Genomic DNA, 22,542 nt, shown 5'->3' with positions numbered 1-22,542 from the left:
TTTTGGGGACTCTTCTGTACAGACATACTCAGGCAAGCACAAGATGACGCACACGGTCCAAGCAGGGGTGGAAGGTTTAATTTCCGTTGTCACACCTTACAACCTCTAAAACCACCCTCCTGCAGCCTGTAGTTTGCAGCTGGTTAGAGCTGAATTAGCACTGTGATTCTTAAGATCAGGGACAAAACAGATTTATGTATAAGTAGCCTATATTCTTTTTTGATCCCGTGAGGGTAATTTGGTCTGTGCATTTATCCCAATTTGTGAATTACAGTAGTGAACACATTCAGCACGCAGTGAATACAGTGAGGTGAAGCACATAACCTACAGTGAGCTGCCTGCCCAACAGAGGCGCTCGGGGAGCAGGGGGGTTAGTACAGGGGGGTGCCTTGCTCAAACTATATTTTGAAGATTTTCAAAATCATTAACATATATTCATGAAATGTGGTTTTGGCTATCTTGCATGTTTTGATAAAATTACATGTTTTCTGGACCTGCACTTGATATTTGTCAACATCAGACACATAGAAATGATAAAATGATTTTTTTTAATAACATACCAATATTTTGACTGAGGTTCACTTAATTACAGGTTTTGAAATAAATTAAATCACATTTTAAAGTCAGAGAAGTCAGTGTTTAAAATACACATGAACTTTGGAAATAAATTGGTTCAATGGACAAATATCTTTGATGGAAAAGATCATCTATTCTTGCGATGCAAAAGTCCATCTGACAGAGTTGACAAGGTATCAACGGAGAAACATTTTACATTCAAAATGACTATTGAACGCTCACAAATGCCAAGAATAGGTAACCTTTTACAGCCGTTTGCAGCTACTGTACCTGGGGTTAGAACTGAATGTGATTCTTGAGATGACGGACAAAACAGGTTTCAATTTTATGAAAGAATAGTTTCATTAACATATCTTTGTTAATACACAGTTGTACATTTTCTTGATAAATTACATGTAATTTCTGGACCTGTTCTTGATTTTTGTTACACCATCAAACACATAGAGATGTCTATAACATTATTTTCAATAACTTATAAATAGTTTGACCTATCAGTCTTTTGTTTCCCTTAATTATGCACACAGGTTTTGAAATTAATTATCACATTTTAAAGTCAGACAAGTCAGTGTTTAATTCATACCAATTTGGCTGTATATTACAGTGATATTCAGAAGCATAACAATTACACATGAACTTTGGAGATGTATTGGTTTAATGGACAAATACCCTAAAGGAACAGATGATCTATTCTTTTTTAAGAACAACAACAAAAAAAAATCAATGTTAAGTCCATCTGTACACTTGTGTGTGGACTTCACAATCTAATCAACAGCCCCCTCTCCCCCAGACAATTGCCTGTTAAGGTGTCCATGACCCTGACAGGGACAAACTTTTTGGACATTTTTGCCCCTCAACAGAACCCCCAGGACAATTGCACTATCCTAGGGTTCTATTCATTTATTTATAATAAATGTACATATTGTGATTACACTTATACATGTTCTACCCCCCGGACAATTGCACTATACGGTACTATTACTAAGTATCCATATTTATACTTATAATATATTCTGTTAATTATACTGCAAATGATTCTTATTCTAATGTTCCTGCTACTGCACATATGTTGTTCACATAGCCATATTTAGCTCGGAAGGTTACTGATACACTGCATATATTTATATTCAATTTATAGTGCTGTAAACCACCTTCTGTAAATCAACTGTACTACTGTCTACACCACACTGTCCTGTCCTGTCTATGTAGCACATGTCTCTATACTTTGTATATCACATTGCCCTTTTCTCCTGTTTGCACTTCTGGTTAGACGCAAACTGCATTTTGTTGTGTTTGTACTTGCACTCTGCACAATGACCATAGTGTTGAATCTGATCATCTCATCTAATTTGACTGAGCTGACAAGGTATCAACGGAGGAACATTTTACATTCAAAATGACTACTGAAGTCTCATAAATACCAAGAATGGGTAACCTTTCACTATCGTTTGCAGCTACCTGGGGGTAGATCAGAAGTAGCATCATTGCGATTCTTGAGATGACCGACACAACGAGTTTCAAAAACTATTAACATATTTTTGTTAATTTGTTAATGTGGTTTTTTTGCTAGCTAATCATGTTTTGGTACTGTACAAATTGTTTTTTTTGTTTGTTTTTTTTTTTTAAATAAGTTTGTATAATTAGTTTGTCAACACCAGACACATAAAAATGTCTATAAAATGTTTTTTTTTAATAACTTACCACAAATAGTTTTACCTTATAATATAATTACTATATATATATATATAATTATTTCACATTCACAATCACATTTTTAAAGTCAGTCAGTGTTTAATGATTTGATTGTGCAGATTTCAATGTTTTGTTTTTAACCTTCTTAATAATGAACAATGATATTTAGAAGCATAAGAAATTCATATGAACTTGAATAAATTGTTTTAATGGACAGATGCATTTAACAGATCATCTATTATTTTTGCAAAGTCCATCTGTGGACTGCATGTGTGTGGACTTTTGGCAATCAATAGCCCCCTCTCCCCTATACAATGTCCATGACCAGGGCAAACTCGACAGAGACAAACTTTTTTGTGGACATTTTTGCCCCTCAACAGAACCCCCTGGACAATAAGCACCAAACCACCCATAGAGTTATATTTATTTATTTATAAATGTACATAATTGTAATTACACTTATACATTATTCTACTGTTCTTTTTTTCTCTCATTATATAGCCTGCACATACATAAACCAGCTGTATACAGTACTATTGATTACACTGCACTTATATGCATATATACTGTCCTATGCATGTCTTTTTATATCATATTGCACTTTTCTCCACCTAAACCACCTTCTGTAAATCAACTGTACTACTGTCAACACCGCACTATATATCATATCCTGTCTATGCACCACATGTCTATGCTTTTTGTATCACATTGCACTTTTCTCCTTGTTTGCACTTCTGGTTAGACGCAAACTGCATTTTGTTTGTACTTGTACTCTGCACAATGACCATAATGTTGAATCTGATCATCTAATCTAATCTGACTGAGTTGACAAGGTATCAACGGAGGAACATTTTACATTCAAAATGACTATCGAACTCTCACAAATACCAAGAATAGGTGATCTTTCACTATCTAACCATGGCTTGGTAACCCAGTTGTATATATATTTTATAGAAATAACATGTTTGTTGGGCCCGCACTTTTGTCAACACCAGCACAGAAATGTCTACTGTATGTTTTTTGTGATGTCTTATTTTTTTGATGACTTACCAGAAATAGTTTGACTTATCACTCTCTTGGTTTCCTTATGCTCACACACTGATTCTGATGGTGAAATACTAATACAGTACTTAATGGGGAGAATATGGTCTTGACTCTTTACTTGTTTTTTCCTACTTTTACTTTACTACATTTTTTTTAATTAAACATACTTTTACTTTTTACTCCTCTACATTTTCATTAGCAGCAAGTAGAAAGTAAAGGTAAAATAAAAAAAAATGGACACAAAAGCCACAGTCACCATTCAGCATACATATTTGCAACCCCGGGATTTTCTGATCTGATGTCATCACGGGACACAGCAATGAATGAAGACATACTGGAACAATTGCTCTGTCGCTAGTTTGGAGTTTAACACAGTTTTAAACTCCAACTTCCAACTCCAACTCCAGTTTAAAACCGTGTTAAACTCCAAACTAGCGACAGAGCAATCGCCCCATAGTGACAGAGTTAAGGCCTATAGCAAATATAGCTAATACAGTAAATAGCACACTAAGGCTTGTAGGGTTTTTTGAGAGGAGCTGAATTGAATTGAAATTCTTGCTTTAACGGCTTGCTTTTCATTAATAGCATAATCTGTTTAGGCTTTCAAAGTGTATTTATGGAGTGTGAGCTGCCTTTCTAAACATGTTGAATGAACTTCATTATAGGCCTGGCCCTGGAAGCAGCAGTGAAAAATGAATGGCAGCCATACCTTTGTTCAGGCTTCGAAGGCATTGTGTATAGGCACCAAGTTTGAAGGTGCACGAACTTCAGCATAATCAAAGTTCTGACTGCTTTCTTTCTCATTAAAAAGCAAAGGGAGGGGGTTGTCACTAGCCTAGAAATCTATATTTTGGCTTGCCAGGCTATAGTTGTCACGCCACCTGTCCTTGAATGCTTTTACTGTACTTCAACTTATATGTTTATAATGGGCTTCTTGTCATATTCAAGTACTTTAAGATTTTTACTTAAGTGGTGGTTATAGATTAGTTTTTCTGATCAAATGTACTTCTACTCAAGTGTGGGTTTCAGATATTTTATACAACTCTGGACAGCTGAAGGAGTTGACAAAATGCTATATTTCCGCTGAATCATCTTTTTTTTATGCTTTGTTGTGCTCCCCTTTTCCTGATTATATACGAGTTTCAGTTATTATTAGGCTATTATTATTATTATCATTATTATCATTATTATTATTATTATTATTATTAATAATAATAATAATAATAATAATGTGCATATTTTTGCCCCAAAAACTTGATTTTTTCTGGCAGACATGTTTTGTCCCAAATCTCAAGAATCACTGAGCACTGTGCCTCATGGATGTTATTTTGGCGTGTTGCTATTTGTTAGTGCTGCGTTCTCACTGCAGCTATATGGTTGTTGACAGCATACTCACAAATGGTGGTGAGCCCAACATCTTTTGAGGAAATTACCTTTAAAATGGCTGTGCCCTGTTCTAGTTATCTTGGGTAATATTTTGATGATGAGAATAAGGAAGAGGAACATACGCGCACAAGATATATATATATATATATATATATATATATATATGCACTGAGGGAACTGAGAGTAGGAGCTTATGAATTCACAAGATGGAGTTCTGTGGGAACACTACTGTTGTGTCTGTCTCAACATGATTATAGAAAAAACTGGCAACATGGTGCAATGTTCTTAGCTAGAGTCTGTGGCAGTTTGTGGTTTATTGGAGCCAGAACATGCAAAGTCAGCCACTTTCATCCTTTATTGACCATATTTGGTTATTTGTCTGCCATTTTGTTGGTCCTTCCAGTGGCTTTGGCCCTTGACTGAGCAAATTGTTTCCACTGCTTACAGTTATATTCAGTGGAAAAACAAGACTTGATCCTTGATGAATATATAGCTATCAGTAAAAGTTGATTTCATTTTCACTCTAGTGTCCATTCTTCACAGTCATGCTGGACTACAAGACTTTGTTGCTGGGGTCATCTAAAGGGGGGCTCAAGCCAAAAATTTGCGACGAGATGAGCTGTGACGTTCTAAAACCTTGCAACTGCGACACGGTGAATGCTTTGCAACGGCTTGCAACAGCTGGCAATGACATGCAACATTTAATTCAAACCGCTGCAACTCCTTCTGCAGCGGTTTCGTCCTGTAGCGGATCTTTGGTGTGAATTGGGCCTACATACAGTATCACACATACGCCTTGCATTGATCATAGTTCCTGATTCAATGTGGCTATGACAAAAATACCTCGTGCCCTTGCACTAAATTCTACAGTATTTAATGCTTATGTTGAACACAGAATAATTAGATAACTTCCTCTTAAGTTTCATACCTGCAGTCACATCTCTACTGCTAGTTTTGGACTGATGTGCACCTTGGCCCTGTCTGCACTAACCTTAAATAGTCAAACACTGATCCCTCAATGATCAAACCCTTACTGTAATGGCCAAAGATGCCTCAATGTGGTATTGCAGAGAATGATTGTACATATGTGCGTGAAACCAGACAGGTCACATGGAAGCCTGGATTGAGAAATTATCCTCAGGATTTTTGATGTGTTGGTATTTTCTGAGTGAAATACCACCAGTAATGCACTGCGAGACCACTTTATAGCAGATTGAATTTTATGCTCCATTCAGTCTCTCTTTCTTGCTAGTCTTAACCCCAGCGTCATGCATGAGCGTATACAGGCTACATCTAAACTGTCCGTGAGCTGGGTATTGGGTACGAGGTCTCTCACCTATGGGGACTGTATTCATACCCACAAGACATACCATAGTGTGGTGGTACTGCAGTGGCTAAGGAACCTACTGTAGCTAAATTGACGTAGCCATAAAAGTTGCGGGGTCGATGGCCGGTTGTCACCAAGTTGTTCCAGGGAGACTTGGAATTGGAATTGGAGTTCTAGTGGCTTTGGATAGAAGCATCAGAATACAAACACAATTAAATAAATAAATAATAAATAAACAGTTTAGCTACACACATGCCAGGACAACCATGATATTATTTAACACAGTAACTTTATTATTACAAAAAACAAGCAACATATTTAAGTTGAATTGCTGGTGAAGTTTATTTTTTTAATGTAAAACCTAGCTGGTGACAACTAACAGTGTGAGGTATGAAAAGCTATACGAGCATGCATCTGAAAAACTAAGTTGTTTCACCTATCCACAGGCTATAACATAATGTCAGAATTAATATCATAATAAAAAAGATATAAAAGTACAAATATACAAAACCTATTACAAAATGTCTGTACAAAGCATCAGTTACAATATTCAGCATTTACAGTCAGCCGTCTGGTCTACTAATACCAGTAATTGTCTATTAATGCACATAACATCTGCTGACTGCATTATTTAGGCCACATACATATATGTGGCAAAATGACCCCAATAATGCACATAATCCCTTTATTGCGTTCATATCATGGTATGTTGAGAGAACAAATTCTTCTTAGCAAAATTGCGCTTATTGCAATTACGTTTCATTGCAGACAGTTTTCTGTGATGAAACTCTTTTGCATTTCCTTCATCGTGTGAACAAAGAAGTGAACAAAACAGACGTGACACAGAATGTGCGCTTTTGGTTTTAGGCGATGAAGACTTATTCATAGCATATCTAGCCTCTCAACAAGAGCACCACCCCCCCCCCCCCCCCCGCCAAAAGCCACTCAACACAATTACTGTGAACTGGACCTTGCCTAGATGAGAGGTGAAAAAAAACATGTCCAAACATAGAAAAGATGCATTTTGGCTTGAGGCAATGAAAAACAGCCCCTGACCGTGTATTTGAAACAGCAGAGCCATCGTCAAGAGTTCCGTCACCCTGATTTTGGTCATTCAAGCCTGAACAGCCTGTCATGAAGTGAGTCTTTTCCACAACAGTCAGACAGTAAGGGTCTTTTTCATAGCTCCAGCACCGTGATCCAGCAAGGCTGTTAAATCTGTCGGCACATCTTCTGATCTCCCATCAGGGCCGGCGGGCTGAACGTCCGCTCCGGGCTGAGGCCGAGCGGTGGAGTGCAGGGCTTGCTGGCGGCGATGATGACCGCGTCCGTGGAGTCGTTCCCCATCTTGTGCTGGGCGCTCTCGCTGGAGCAGTGTCGGAAGACGGTGCGGTCACGCAGGCGGGCCAGGCCGCGGCCGATCTCGCGGCGGATGTTGTCGCTGGACAGCACGTAGAGGATGGGGTTGACGGCGCTGTTGACGGTGGACAGGCCCAGCGAGATGGTGTAGGGCGTGTAGACGCGGTTCTCGAAGTGGCACAACTCCTGCCGCGGGAAGTGGAAGGTGATGGCGCGCATCAGCAGGATGATGTGGTACGGCCCGAAGCAGACCAGGAAGAGCAGCACCACGGCCACGGCCAGGTAGCGCACCTTGCGCTTCTGGCACGGGTCCAGGCCCGTGCTGGCCTGCACGTTGGCCAGGATGGCGCGGTTGGTGAAGACGAGCGCGGCGAGCGGCGCGGCGAAGCCCACGGCGAAGCGGGCGAAGTTGAAGCCCGTGACCACGGGGTTGCTCTGGCCCGGCTCGAAGCAGTGGCGCTCGCCGCTGTCGGCGTTGCCCTCGGGCATGGTGAAGACGGGCACGTGGCCCAGCGCCACCACCAGCCACACCGCCAGGCACACGGCCGCCGCCAGCCGCTGGCCCCGCAGGCCCCGCGACTCCACGGCGTAGACCACGGCCACGTAGCGGTCCACCGAGATGCAGCACAGCAGGAAGATGCTGATGTACATGTTGTTGAAGAACACGTAGCCGGTCACCTTGCACGCCAGCGAGCTGAAGGGCCACTGGTGCCCGCTGTTGACGTACACGGTCCACAGCGGCAGCGTCAGCAGGTAGGTGAGGTCGCACAGCGACAGGCACAGCAGGTAGATGCCCAGCACGTTCTTGCGCCGCACCTGCAGGAAGGTGAGGTACACGGTGGCCAAGTTGGCCGGCAGGCCCACCACCAGGACCGCACTGTAGAGCGCCACCAGGGGGATGCGGTCCTGGGAGTACGGCGCCTTGCACGGCGGGGGGTCGGTGCTATTGAAGCCGGTCGTCATAGCCTGGGTCACTGTGTACATATTATGCATGATATCTGTCCAGGAAAGGGGGGGGGGAAGAGAGAGAGAGAGAGAGAAAGAGAAAATGAATGCAAAATGAATGAAAACAATAATGAAAAGTGACCTAACTTGTGATGCTGCCATTAAATTGGTTCAAATTATGTCCGTTTCTAATAACAATAATAATAAAAAAGCTTCAACCGGGATACAGAAAATAATAATACAAGATTGTGATGGGTGGCCTGGCGAAGTTACGGCAAGTTCATGTGGTCCTTGCACAACTGGTAAAGAGTGAAACACCATGATCAGATTCCCAGAAAGAACTGCTGATGGAACAATAAATGGACTAAAATAGTGAGGCCAAACAGTCACAGTCTTGCTGTAACAATGAGTAATCATGTGGAATATCCCTTTTTTTTCGTCAACTCTGCATATTCTGCCCTGTTGTGTTCTAATCTAAATCATGGTTTTACCATATTGGTGTGAAGAGCATCCAGTGTCAGTTACTCAGCTTTAATGATTAAACCGATCAGAGAGCAGCATTCTCAACTGAAATGGCTGTAATTTCAAAACCGTTAAATGAGAATGAGGCGGTTTAACCAGACCAAACTTCCTCTTTTGGCTCAGCGCGTAGCCTAGAGTGTGGTTTTTACAAGGGTTGCAAATGTTTGGTACTTTTTACTCTTTACTCACTCTACTACCAGCAGTTACTGCACTGGACTTTTTAACTGTTCAGATTTCTCTCTGTTTTCTCTTTGTAAATGAAAGCCAGTTCCAAAACGGGATGTGATTCATGTAGAGGTGTCAACCGAGGACAGTACCTATTACTGATTACAAAAAAACATCCCTCTTACTCAGAAGCAGAAGCCACACCCCCCAGCCCTAAGTTCAACTAGACATTGCATGAAATATTCAGCACCCATCCCCTAAGAGTCAGGGCAAAGCAAGGAGCAAGGGAAGGGAAAAACAACCACACCATTTAGCAATCTGAGCATAGCCTACACTGTATGATGTCCCGGGCAAGAAAAAAAATAATAAAACATGACCCTGAAGCAGATTTGTCATTGGTGAAGAAACAACACTGATTCATCTGTTTGCCCACATTTGAACTTGGGTGACCAAGACGCTGGTTCAAAAAAATTAGGAACCAGTCTGCTTGTGGAGGCTAGCATACTTGTGACGACTTTTGACGGGTTCTTACCAAATGGGATGGGACTGCCCCGCTCTCTAATTTTGTGTCACACGCGACATAGTAGAACGTGTGATACGGGAACTGAGCCAAACCTTATCAAGCACTGGATGACTGGGTAAATGTCGTTACAGGCACACAAGGAGTCCAAACCACTCATGCTTCAAGGGGTGCTATTGTCTTCATTGTCTGTCTTGTCCTCCTTCCGGACACAGACGCACACTGGCTGTGATAACCGAGACAAGATGACTTTCGGATCAAATAAAAACCTTTTCACGACTTGTCGCCTCTCATTTGGGTCAATGACGATATAGGCTACCCGCTCAAGACCCATTTTCACACCACTGCTCTTGCCACTCCAGGCAATCCTGAGACCCACAGGGCTTCTCTATCGGCTAAACACTATGCGCTCTCCCTAGTTCAGCAAAAGGGTTAGTAGGCTAAAACTGGGTCGTGTCATTTGTTTTGATGGCAGACCACGTTTTCAGATAGGCTATAGCCGATGTATTTCAGATTAAAACACAAATAAATAATAATATTAATTAAAAAAATATATAGGCCTATATAGCATAGCCTAACTTAAACTACAATAAGAAGTAGCCTAATTACTTTTATTTTAAAAGTAAATTTAGTTGAATGTTGTGCAATTTATTATTTATTTATTATTTAATTGTGACATACATGGTCATGAAAACTTCTCTTTAAAAATGAAAAACATTTAGACTGAAAAATGCATAGATGATTGCGCTGTCCATTATAGCCTATCCCACATCGGACAGTGTAGAGGGCAGCAGTTGCTCAAGCTTTGTTAGAATATCAATTATTTATTGTTTTCCCAATATTTCAGTCACTTTCAAAACAATGCGACCAGTCGGTCATGTGAGATTCTCAATAACATGTAGGCCTACATACATAGATGTTGAGCAGTAGCCTAGGCTAGCCTATGTATTTTGAAGACGTTTTTGCGTGGCCCACGATTCTACTGGATGCTCTAACAAAATGTCTGATATTATATGGCAAAAAATCAAAGCAAGATAATTTACCATCTTGTCCAACCCACGTTTCTTTCATACAGTAACATTCATAAAATAACGTGGGATGTAGTAAGTGTAATAGTAGCCTATGAGATTAAGTAGCATAATATAGCTAAACCTACTGAAATCCAATCACCAGAGAAAATAACTGCACACAAGTTTAAGTAGCCGAAAAGTAGCCTACAAGTGACGTTACCAGAGTGTAAAGAATGCAGGTTAGCCTACTCACCAAAAACAGATCACAAAACAAAACTCAGCTAATATCTTTCCTTGTGAGATATCCGTTCAGTCTGGTTGTTGTGACTGCCCATGCTTCCTCCACGCGTATTCTACTGTATGGCGAATAATCTCATAACGCAGAGATTGTAAATGCCTCGCACACCGCCGTCACGTGGTAAGTGTCAGAGGCACAGAAGCGTTAACCGGCGAGATGAATGAACAGAGAGTGGAAGTGCGCACGCCCATTATTTTTTGTACGCCAGTGATTCTGTGAATTATTCAGATCCATAATGTATCGTGGTATTTTCGGGTGCCATAGACCATTATGTATGAACTGAAGACACGGTGTCAAGGTTACTAGAAGTATCGGGGCTGTTTTACATTTTAACGATCTAAAAAGCAACAGTGACATTTCGAATCAAATGGTACAGTGCAAAAAAAGAGGTTGGTCACAACAGATAAAGGCAACATAAATGTGACATATTTCTGTTTTGTGCCTGTTCATACAAAAGGCAGGGTGGAGGACAGTGAATGACTTCAGATATTAAAGTAAATGCAGGTAGAGCATACTCAAAAATTTGTTAATACTGCGTTTTCCCAAAATGATACCATTCCCAGATATGGAAGCAAGGCAGAGGCTTGGACAGTAATCTTGCTGACTCCCAACAAAAGATACAGACAGTTCATTGCTTCCTATCAGCCCAGGTGTAGAATGTTATTTGAATAGTTCAGTTGGCTATACTTCGTTAGTATTCCTCCCACCTCCTTGGTAATGATTAACCACAGTTCTAGTGAATACCCTGAAGAGTGCAGGAGAGCAGGGACTAACCAACCATTGTCCAATGAATCATTCTTTGTTTTTATTTATATACAGTAAAAAAAGCAGACAGACCAGGAAGACAACATACTGTAGACAACACAAGGTGGACATAAAAGGGGGGGTTGATTGTGAGGAATGACAACAGTTAGCACCTCCTGCTTACACTGCGGATTGGCCAGAAGACATGCTGATTACACGATTGAAGCAGCCAAACAAATAAACAACAGAAAATATTCAAAATGAAAATAAATACAAAAAAAAAAAAAAAACCATTTGGCTCATACACAGCATGGACATAAAGGCTGAACTCAACTTGCATGTGCCCACTGGAATTGGTCACTGGCTTGGTTTGCCCCGCAAGAGGGAATTCTAGATGCAGTGTTTTTTTTAAATGAACTCTCTGTAGACTAGTGTCTCAGGACTTCCCCCCAAGGGATTCAGTTTTTCCACCGAATTTGCTGGAGAAAAAAAAGTACAAAAAAACAAAAATAACACATTATACAATGTTACAATGGAAACATTTCAACCCCCTTCTCATTCTCATTTTGAAGTCAATTATTCATGGTAGTCATGGCAGACGGATGCTTTTATCCAAGGTGGTGATAACACGTAGTTGTACTAGTACAACACAAATACTCAACAACCAAAACCCCACTTCCTGAATATGGCCCAAGATAGTATAAATATTGCACTGCATGTAATAACTTATTTGAACCAAGGAGACCGCTGCAGTTTTTCGGCTATTCACCACTCACTATAGCAGTTAGCGACTTATTTAATCGACTGACCAATTGACCCTTCCAGAGCCACGCCCTAAAACCGCCACAGGCCAATCGTGGCTTAGCAACCCGTAACTAGGCAAGCAAGGCCTGGCAAGCTTTCGAGTTTTTGCCATGTTAACCTATGGAGACTGCATAGCCTGTGGGCCATTAAGGGCATTTATTTGGATGTGTGGTGCCCCCAAACACGTGAAATCACGGTGAAATAACATGTTGAACTATAAAGACATGATATAGTTTGAAATACGTATTTTTCTAATTTTAAATTTTGCATATTGCGTGATATTTCCATAACCGCGAGATACGTTTCACGATGGCGGCAAAAAGTTCTTAACAGACATTCAACGAGACGTATGTATAGCCCGTCAGCAATTCTGTCTAAAATAATACCTAGTTGAAGTACCAATCATGTTATGTTGTCAAATATTGACGTTATGGAAGTATAGCTTAAAACGTTATGCTAGTTTTGTCCCCCGCCCGTTTCATTCGTACTAGCCTGGAGGATCCATAGAAAACAACGCGTACCTTCGACTTTTGCTTAAATAACTCATGAACGGTTTTGTTCAGAGCTGAAAATGCAACTGTAGTTGACAGAGGACAGATGTAGCTCGCTAGTGACCAAATATGAGCTTTCAGTGTGGTGCGATGTCTTTGTAAATTACATTTGTTTAAAAAATCCCGTGTCTCCTCCATTGTAATAGACGGGCAAGGTGCGAAAGTTTGACAGGCGTAGCAACAGTAACTATGGAGGGCGGGACTTCTGACAGTTGCACTTTCTCTTTCCCAGAGTAGACTGTGGACACTTTGAAACAGACAGTGGGCCTGAATGGTGAGGAGTACACTCTGCTTTCAACTTTCGATTAGAGACTCCATTGTTTCCAATACAACCCCAAGCATCTTGGTTTTAGTGCCTTAGTGCCTTTAGCACCTTATCATTACATTTTGGGATTGATCTGTGACTGTGCGTTCACACCGCCGGCGACTTGAGCTTCCAAAGATTCCGGAAGTCATTAATTTTCAATGGAAGCCGGCTTCTCTCAGCTGCCAGCAGCGACCAATCCGTCGGCGTCGCGTTTTGGGCGTCTTGAGCGACTAGAGAAAGTTGAAAGTGGTTTAACTTTATGGTAATGAGCTATGACGCGGTTCAGCGACCAAACGACCTGCAATGAACATAGAATGCTACTACGTCAGAGCGGCCAAAGCATCCAAGCAAATCCAAGCTTCCCACGGCGTCCTTGACAGGGCGTCCAGAGCGATTTTGGAAGCTCAAGTCGCTCTTGGTCTGAACCCACAGTAACACCGTCGGGATTCCGGAGCCGTTTATGTGTTACGCTTAGTGGTGTAATGGCATGGTATGGCCACGTGGTGGCGATCGGAATAGTTTAGGTTCAAATGTATGACAACCTAGGAAGAACAATACAGGCGAAGGTCTGCGCTCTCTGAGTGCTTTTTTAGTTCTGCTCTAGAATCGTTGCTTTCTACTGTCTTCTGTCTGCACCCCAGAATATCCTTCCTGCCCTCCTCCTACCTTCAGAACTCTCTCCTCATTCTCATCCCAGCCCTCTTCACTTCCCTCTTTCTCTGCTCCTCCCCCCTTCCCCCTCTCTCAGTCCTCCCATCCTCCCATCCCAGAGTCCGTCTTCTCATCCTTACCGAGTTGTTGAGGAGCTCCTCAATGACGCGGTCTTCTGGAGAGCCTCTCTCCACCTTCCCCTTGTGTGCAATCAGCTGCTGCCGGTCCTTCAGATCCTTATACGTCTGCAGGAACAAACAACACACACAGACACAAGCATCGTTTCACCAAAGAAAAAGTAAAGCAATACAGGTCTCAAGTACGTCACATAATACAAAAACATCAAGTGATACAATAGCACTTAGCTTTTTCCCTGCAGTGGACTGCTTTAGCATAACTAATGTGTGCACTCTGCTGTGAACTACTGAATCAATCAGATAGGCCAGAGAAACTAAAACACCATCAACTACATGTATCACCACACAGTGTGTGTATTAAAGGGATAGTTCGGGTTTTAAGACACAAAGTTATATTGGTTCCCTGTCAGCAACGTTGTGCATCAGCACTGGCTTACCCCCCGACAGCGTCCTGTGAGCCGAGATCTAGCCGTTTTTTGATCGTTTTTGATGCTGAAGAAAGTAGTCCGGCAAGTTTCTGGGGTCACGAAAGTAACGTGTTTTTCCTCTCAAAACCATACGTGTTCAAAAGAGTGATATATTTGCACCACAAAAACTACCGGACTACTTTCTTCAGCATCAAAAACCGGCTGGATCTCGGCTCACAGGACGCTGTCGGGGGGTAAGTCATTGCTGATGCACAACGTTGCTGACAGGGAACCCATATAACTTTGTGTCTTAAAACCCGAACTATCCCTTTAACGCCTGTATGCTGTTATGTTTGTCTGACTACATTCTAAATAGTGCAGCATGGCAAGCGTTTTCTATCATTCTATAACAAAAAGATTCTGCGGCTGGACGTACGTTGATGATGACGTCGTGGCACTTGTACTTCTGAGCGAGGCTGATCTTCAGCTCGGTGTCGTCCACCAGACATAGATACTCCTGCAGGACCTGTGACACACAGAGACACGCTGATGTCGGACAACACAGACGCGCGGGTCTCACACTCACATCATCGCTCAGCACGAGATGACTGAGCCGCCTAATTTTAACTACAGTCGTCTTATCGTCCCACTTAAAATTAAACTCAAAGACAAACAAAACCCTAAATACACTTCCTATGAACTCTCGATAGCTATACGGCATGCATTTCATTGCAAGTACTGGGGTACTGTTAAAAAATATAATGACCAGGTTGCACCAAGTGGTCTCTAACATGCCTGGCCCTCCTAACTGCTGAGGTAATCTTTGTCAATAAGACTAATCTTATAACAGACTCCACAGTATTACTGCACTGCAGACAGACTTGAGTCCTGTTACAATCTCCAGGGCATTAAGAGTACATTTTGTAGTAAAGGCATGGAATGATTTTAGATATGGCTTCAGATTATTAGCTTTAGCTCTGATCTTGGTGCTGGCAGTGTGAGATATGCATACAGAGCATAAGGCAGATGTAGTGACGCTAACTTAGTGGCAGGTTGGCTAAGGTACCGTTACTGGCGCACTGTTCTTGTGTAAGATGTCCACCACTCTGTGAAAGCCGATGGGAGACCTTTTCTTGGTGTAGCCGAGCCAGTTTTTGGAGTTAAACAAACTGTCAACGTCGAACCACGACTTAAGTTTTGCCCGGGCGCCAAGTGCAGTTAGGATATACTGCTTGTCAGAGATCTGGAAGACATAAGAGCAGAATTACTTCACAGGAGACAATCAGAGATCTGGAAGACATCAGAGCAGAATTACTTCACAGGCTACTTTCACAATCTGATACCACTTGAGTACACATACACATAGACCTACATATTATAGTGCTTAAATGAGGGAAAAAGTGGGACACAGTCTTCATTATCCTACTGGGGCCAACGCAAACCTACACTGAACCTATTTAATATTATATGGAGCAATATGAACAAACATATGTGGATGTGTAAATTATGTAAGGGGCTGGTGTGTTCACATTACCCTGAATGTCTTCCTAATGTTGGCTGGGCTGCTGTAGGTGCCCTAGGAACGAAACAGAGGAAGTATTATTACTCTATGCTGGTGGTCTCGAGGTCATTGCAATGCCACATGTTCCGCAGTAGAAATCTGGCACAAAAACAGACATTTATGTGCAGACATGTTTGGGACAAAGGAAGCCAGGGAGTGAGTTCAGGTGCAAGAACTCCCCCTAGTGGTAATTGTAGAACATTAAATAGATGTAATAAAATATAGTAAAGCTGTAGGTAAGTATGTGTGGATTTTGCGGGTGTTTGCCGGGACTTACCTCCGATTCTCCGTAGTGATAAAAACAGGAATAGTACAGTGTGGTAATCATGGGCATATTCAAAATGGAGGCTTTTCTGGGGTACTTCCTAAATATATCAGAATCTCCCTTTTTGTCATTTGCCTGTAGGGAAAAAAATAAAGTACGTCACATATGACGCGTCAAACCATTATAACTACTTCATGACAGTGATTAGTAATTTCAGCAATGCTATGAATTTCCAACTAAGCTAATAGCGAACCTATATGACTATATCCAGAGCATCCTTCTTTATGATCATGAATGAAAACTGGCATCCTGTGGCATGGTGGCATCATATCTCACCTCTATGATGATCTGCCTCTCCAGAAGAGTGTAGTGGTCTTGTACATGAGTGGAGTCATCAGGAGAGAAAGGAAGACTGTTCACCGAGGAAATAGAACAATGTTAGAAGGGAGCGTAAGCCGCATTGTCATACTAACACGATACATTAAAGGTGTGGACGCCGTACATCAATACCACCCACAAACACACAGGAAAATCTCTACTGTTGTGAAAAACTTGTCATGTACATGTATGTACACTAGTGCGTCTAGGTATTCAGTTGAAATACACAGACAAGAGACTCAGGGTCAGGATGGCATGACTTGACTAGGCAAAAAAAAGGTGAGACGTCACGGCATATTCTCAGTAGTCTTAATAAACACAATTTACTGTAGTATGACTTGAGTAGTATAAGAAGGTAAGATAGCATATTCTCAGTAGCCTTACTTAAGGCAGTTTTTCAGGAAATCTCTCCGCCGGTTCTCATCTTTAATGCTAAGGTGTTCCTTGTAGTGCATAAGCTGGGGAGAAACCATTAACACAGCAAGTGAAACTACAACACAAATCAATAAATACAAAAGTAAAAATCAAATGTGATGAAGTGTTCTCTTGTGAATTTAAACCCTGAAGTGGGAGGAGCACTCAACGAAATTGAAACGTCAAAACATGGCCTATAACTGTAACGTGATTAAAACGAGATGTGACTGGTGAGAACTTACAGCCATGTCCTCTGTTCTGCCAAGGGACCTTGAGTAAAAGCAAACACCAGACCAGGTCATTAGTTTTCTGAACCACATTAAACATTGAATATCTCCATTCTCATTTATTAACTGAATATCTGACATCAACAAAACTATCTAAGGATATAACATCATATTTGTAGTCCCAATAAATTGTAAATGCATCCAAACTAATGGTATAACCTGTTCATAACAACACAGAGTGCATCCTTGTACAACACATATCAATTATTAGTAACGGATGTTTTATCAGTAATTATTAATCTATTAATTAGCATTAATCGCAGCAATGAAATGACCTACTTGAGTAGATCAAGCAGCAGTCGTTGCTCGCCCATCTCTTTCAGGTAATGCACGTAGTGCCTCAACGCTGTCTCCCTCTCCGTTAACTCACGGAAGAGAATCTCTGGAAAGGTAGCAAATCTGCTGGTTAGTTACTTACTTACAACGAGTGCAAAGGACGGCCATAACAAACTTAAAAGAACTCACCTTTACTTAGCGAACGTTTCAAGAATATCAAGACCTGTAAAAGCAAACACTTAAAGTGAGGAAAAATACACAAGCACCACATGACACACACAGACTGATAACTGACACACAGTGGTGTTAATGAGAAGACTTCATTAATCATAAAAGTGATGCAAATCAAGGATCATTGGACAAAATATGCTTAAAGTTCCTTAAACATACAGTAGAATAGATCAACGGTGTCAATGCGCTCTGAAACCCATCATTTTCAGTAGGTGTGTTCTGATTAAATCTTTCTAATGTGTGCATTTATAACTATTCAATTTAGAAATTTGAACAGTTTCTAATGTGAATAGATATTTGATTCACTAGAGGGGGGAGGGGGGAATAAAGTGTGAATAAAGTTGATGGAAACAGTTGATTCGCATAGCGTGAGGTAACCTTCAGAGAATGTCAAAAGACTGAAATTGCCATCTAACAATGAGTACTCTGGGCAACAGCCGGGCTTATCATTCGGCATAATTCTTTAAACCCGAACTTGCTGAATCTAAAACTCTCCACCCACTGTTGGTCAGTGAAGTGCGCACCCCTACCCCCAACCCACACCAAGACACTTGTAATTTTCTTTTGGATAAGCTAAGTTCTGATTGGAGCCAAATATTCTGGCAGGGAACAGAGGAGATACTGTAGATGTGCAGGTTTCTAGCCTGAGCTGCTGGGCGAAATCCAAATTCGCCAGAAGGTTCACCCAGCCTAAGAACAAGGAGTATTTCTGTTAATACTGTATTTCTGTCCCTCAGAAAACTGTGCTTAAAATTTTTTTTACAGGGGAGAAAGTCAAAGACCCCCGCTAACATCATGCATACCCCCTCTCAGCAAATACTTCCAATGTCCCCGTCAACAGGCGTTGGAAACGGTGACTAATGCACATTTTATTAATGCGCATTACCACGGAGGCGCATCACTAGTTTGCATGAGCTGGACGGAAACGCAACTAGTGGCTTGCGCGACACAGGAACAGGCAGAAGCGCAGTGCAGCCCATACCGCTTCCTATCAGAAAGCCCTCAAGTGTGCAGCACTTTTTTCCCAACACTGTAAATGAGTCAGATAAGAGAACATACAGCTGTTATGACGTTGCCATCATGGGCGCTCACAGCCTCGTCCAGCAGCAGCATTTTGTCCTGCAGGGAACGGAATCTCTCGAACGAGCACACCTGCGAGAGAGATGCAACATGTCCACATTACTTTTAGCTTGTGCCTCTACCCATCCGCCGCCATCTTTGTCTCAAACAGAAGCAATATATTTACTTTTTCATGACTTGCTTAACATCACTCAGTCAGCAACTGCTCACTTAATCTTCCCATTACATTATTTTTTCAGCTAACTATGAAACAACAACAAGCAAACTAAATTACCTGCTAAAAAAAAAAGAATATTCTAGAAGGATGTCTAGAAGGATTGCTTTTTTAATGTGCTTTTGAATGAAAGTGGGTTAGCCTATTAGACCAGTTAGCTTATAGCTACAAGACAGCAGTAGGCTAACTGGTCCAACACACTTCCAGTGAATTCCGCTACGCTTGGCTAATGATGCCAGAGTGAACAGAGGCTGCTTTTTGATGGGCCTTACCTTCCCTCGCTGCATCCTCCGCACAGTCTCCTCGGGGTTCCAGTCACTAACATAATCCTGCAACCACAGCGAGCACAGAAAATCCGTCAACGCCACCAAACAAGAGCAGTCAGGTTAATTCAAGCTCCTGCCCCAGTTAGGTAATATGAGCCAATGTGAAAGTAAATTCCAGTATCTGCATTCTGCAGCTGGATCGAGATGTTCTTTTAAGAGGATCGAGTGAAAAGGATTGAATGAAAATGTAAATTACACAGGACAGTGCTTTTGAAGTTAAGAGAGCAGACGCACACAGACAAATGGACCCCATTACAATATGTTCTCCCTCCATACATAAATCAAGAGTAAATATCCATACCATGTTTAACCTTGACCCATTTGAATATTTATTTGAGACCATAACGCCGTTTAGAGACCATATTCATGAAAGTGTAACTGTAAGTTACAGTAAACAAACACCACCTTGTTGATCATATTAGTCCTTTTTTTACATACCTTATACTCTGCCTTGGGCTTTCGTAGCTCTGGGGCATAGACCCTTGTGGATGTCTCAGAGACAGCTAGGATGAAACACCACATAGATTATGAAGTGATATTGTTCTTATTTATCATGCCTTACAACTTTCAAAAGTCACTGTGAACTATACATGCTGGTCACTGACTTCTGTTCAGCATTTCACACCATCCTCCCCTAGGGTTAGGTTTAGGGTCACCAAACCCAATGAATCATATTCTACTGCACTTTGTACTATTCATCCTGTACATCTGTATCTCTGTACTTGTACTCTGCACAATGACAATAAAGTTGAATCTGATCTAATATCATATATACATCTCCTTGTCCACACATCTTCAGAGACAAAAGGACACGAGACTCACATTCTGAGAACGATGAGAACCCAGCTGTCCGGCTCTTTGCTGAAGACAAGACATACCAAGGATCAATTACATCAGTTTAAAGACAGTAAATATAAGCACAACAGTGTCTCCAGATAGAGAAAACAGTCAAGCATTACTGCACTTCAGATTTTCACCAATGGAGCACCAATATAATGGCACTTTCAAATACAAGTGCAGCAATCAACAACAACAGGACATAAAATGAGTACATGTCCTAAACCCCTCTCATCTCCAGGTTGACTCCATGTCTTGCAGGCACTTTTACATAAAAGCAGAGAAGTGTGTCGGGGAATCTTTGGTACAGACAGCTCACACTACCTTTGAATAATGAGCTCAGGGAGTAACCAGAGCCCTGTTTTGGAAGCGAAGGGGCTGTGTCGATCTTTGGGAATCCTTGCTCCCGCGCCTCCCCCGTGGAGCGGGTGCTGGTTGCTGTCTCTTTGATGGACCATGATATGCCTGGAAATCATAACCACATATTTGAGGAGACGGGTGCGCACATCCCAAAAAATTGTTTTAACAGGTGCCAGACAAAAAAAAAAGTGTCATAGAGAGATGGGGATGGTCTACACACTGTGTAATGGCTCCAAAAGTACTTTATTTGTTTACTATAAAAATCAACAGATCTTCATCAGGCCGCAAGAATCATTACAGTGCGCAGACCATCCCCTTCTCTCTGAAAATCATAACTAAACTATAGTTTGAACATTACAATGACAATTGCAGACAGGAAGAATCATTCAGATGTTCACAGCAAGCATACAAACAATGGCCGGGTTTCCCAGATTTGTTAAGAAGCTCTTAAGTGCTAAGAACTTCTTAGGAGCGTTCTTAGAATGTTCTTAGAGCGCTCCTAAGAAGTTCTTGGCACTTAAGAGCTTCTTAACGAATCTGGGAAACCCGGCCAATATCTGTACATACAACAGCCTAAAAAGCAATGCTACCATCTACTTTCAAAATGTCATGGCTTTTTTTACACAGAACGACAATCAAAACAAACACCGGTAAAATTCAGCTGTGGATGGCTCACAATGGTGACTTACTCCCAATAGGTTCTCCACTCCAGCTGACCTTTTCTACATCATCATCTTCTTCTTCATCTAGCAGGCAGATGCTATTCACAGCCTTCTTGGACTCCTTTAGCTGTGACCATAGATAACACGTAGCCTACTTATCACATGACCAACAACATTAAGTTCAACTTTGTCCCAAATAGCACATGTTTGGGTGAAGGTGGCAGATACATGTCGTGGTTGCTGTGTAGTATTTTGAGTTCCACAAAGTTACATCATCACGGATATGCAACATGTTCCCACCCCTTTAGAATGAATTGTAGCCTAATTTACGCTAGAGTATGTTTACCTTCGTAAACTCATCATCTTCATCATCAAATGTAAATGCTTCGATTTTCTTACTGTTCCAGTAATCGTCTTCATCTGGTTTGCCTCTGCTCATCTAAAACATCATTATGTAGCCAAGTCAGATTCGACATATACAGGCTAATGAAACACATTAGGAACATGGTGACAGCTGCTCTTACCATCGCTAACAAAATACTGAGATTCATATTTTACCAATGGCATTACTGCTCTTCAAACAAAAGATCGATTTCTTACCATGCTGTCAACCCAACGATAATTTATTAACGTTAACATGATGAAGCTGTTCTAATTGCTACCTGCTTCCTTCCTTGATATGCTAGCGTGCATTAGCTTGCTAGCTGAGACTACCAACCAAGCTCTAGAGAACCTGGCTGAATTGTTGGAATCTCCAAACATTACAACTGGATTCAATTAGTAGTTGGTACTGTCAACATCTGATGACTGCCACAAGAAAAACAATTACAGCCTAAAATCAAATATTTGCAAGCAATCTCGTTACCTTTCGAAATCCTTTACTCTGTCAGAGACAGGGACGAATCCAACACAACATAGCTGCGCAGGGGTTGCTGGGAAATGCAGTCTTTTTTTCCACCACTAGGCTACCTTCTAAAGCTGAGTATTCAAGTAAAATTCAAAGGGGTCCAGTTACTAAAATTCCCTCCCAGCATAGGTCCGAATCTTATATTGTCACTCAAAATAGTGTACCTTAATAATAAATAAATAAATAAAACAATAAAAAATCAATCACATGTTCATTTCTATTTAATTTATTGTCAAATTTCAAGTGTTTTCAATGTAGCCTAATGCTTTAACCAAAAAGTCTTGTGTCACGTTTCACGTTGT

The 22,542-nt window shown here is 41.3% G+C and overlaps 2 protein-coding genes across 2 annotated transcripts; both read right to left on the bottom strand.

Moving 5' to 3' along the window:
• Positions 1-6,966: 6,966 nt before the first annotated feature.
• gpr132b (G protein-coupled receptor 132b) lies at positions 6,967-10,916 on the bottom strand. The gene is made up of 2 exons (XM_062550884.1): positions 10,797-10,916; positions 6,967-8,379 (listed from the first exon to the last, which is right to left on the bottom strand). The coding sequence occupies exon 2, from the start codon at positions 8,372-8,374 to the stop codon at positions 7,235-7,237; it is 1,140 nt and encodes a 379-aa protein (XP_062406868.1). The 5' UTR covers positions 8,375-8,379; positions 10,797-10,916; the 3' UTR covers positions 6,967-7,234.
• Positions 10,917-11,631: 715 nt separating this feature from the next.
• On the bottom strand, positions 11,632-22,289 carry vipas39 (VPS33B interacting protein, apical-basolateral polarity regulator, spe-39 homolog). Its single transcript, XM_062551120.1, has 19 exons — positions 22,199-22,289; positions 21,680-21,772; positions 21,361-21,460; positions 20,636-20,776; positions 20,297-20,335; positions 19,913-19,977; positions 19,421-19,477; positions 18,914-19,006; positions 17,813-17,846; positions 17,627-17,729; positions 17,303-17,330; positions 17,031-17,104; positions 16,605-16,680; positions 16,281-16,403; positions 15,977-16,018; positions 15,509-15,685; positions 14,879-14,968; positions 14,039-14,143; positions 11,632-12,064 (listed from the first exon to the last, which is right to left on the bottom strand). Exons 2-19 carry the CDS (start codon positions 21,770-21,772, stop codon positions 12,044-12,046), a joined length of 1,461 nt encoding a protein of 486 aa, XP_062407104.1. The 5' UTR covers positions 22,199-22,289; the 3' UTR covers positions 11,632-12,043.
• Between the last annotated feature and the right edge of the window lie 253 nt (positions 22,290-22,542).

The sequence above is a fragment of the Sardina pilchardus genome, chromosome 12 (genome assembly GCF_963854185.1).
Source record: "Sardina pilchardus chromosome 12, fSarPil1.1, whole genome shotgun sequence".
NCBI lineage: Eukaryota > Metazoa > Chordata > Actinopteri > Clupeiformes > Clupeidae > Sardina > Sardina pilchardus.
The sequence above is the reverse complement of the archived record's forward strand: the minus strand, read 5'-3'. Positions and strand labels throughout refer to the sequence as shown.

Coding starts and splice junctions, on each gene's coding strand:
- gpr132b (XM_062550884.1), bottom strand. CDS start 8,374: ATGCATAATATGTACACAGTGACCCAGGCTATGACGACCGGCTTCAAT.
- vipas39 (XM_062551120.1), bottom strand. CDS start 21,772: ATGAGCAGAGGCAAACCAGATGAAGACGATTACTGGAACAGTAAGAAA. Junction 17,331..17,626: donor CTGCTGCTTGATCTACTCAA/GTAGGTCATTTC, acceptor CTTTTACTCAAG/GTCCCTTGGCAGAACAGAGG. Junction 14,969..15,508: donor AGAACAGTGCGCCAGTAACG/GTACCTTAGCCA, acceptor TGTGTGTCACAG/GTCCTGCAGGAGTATCTATG.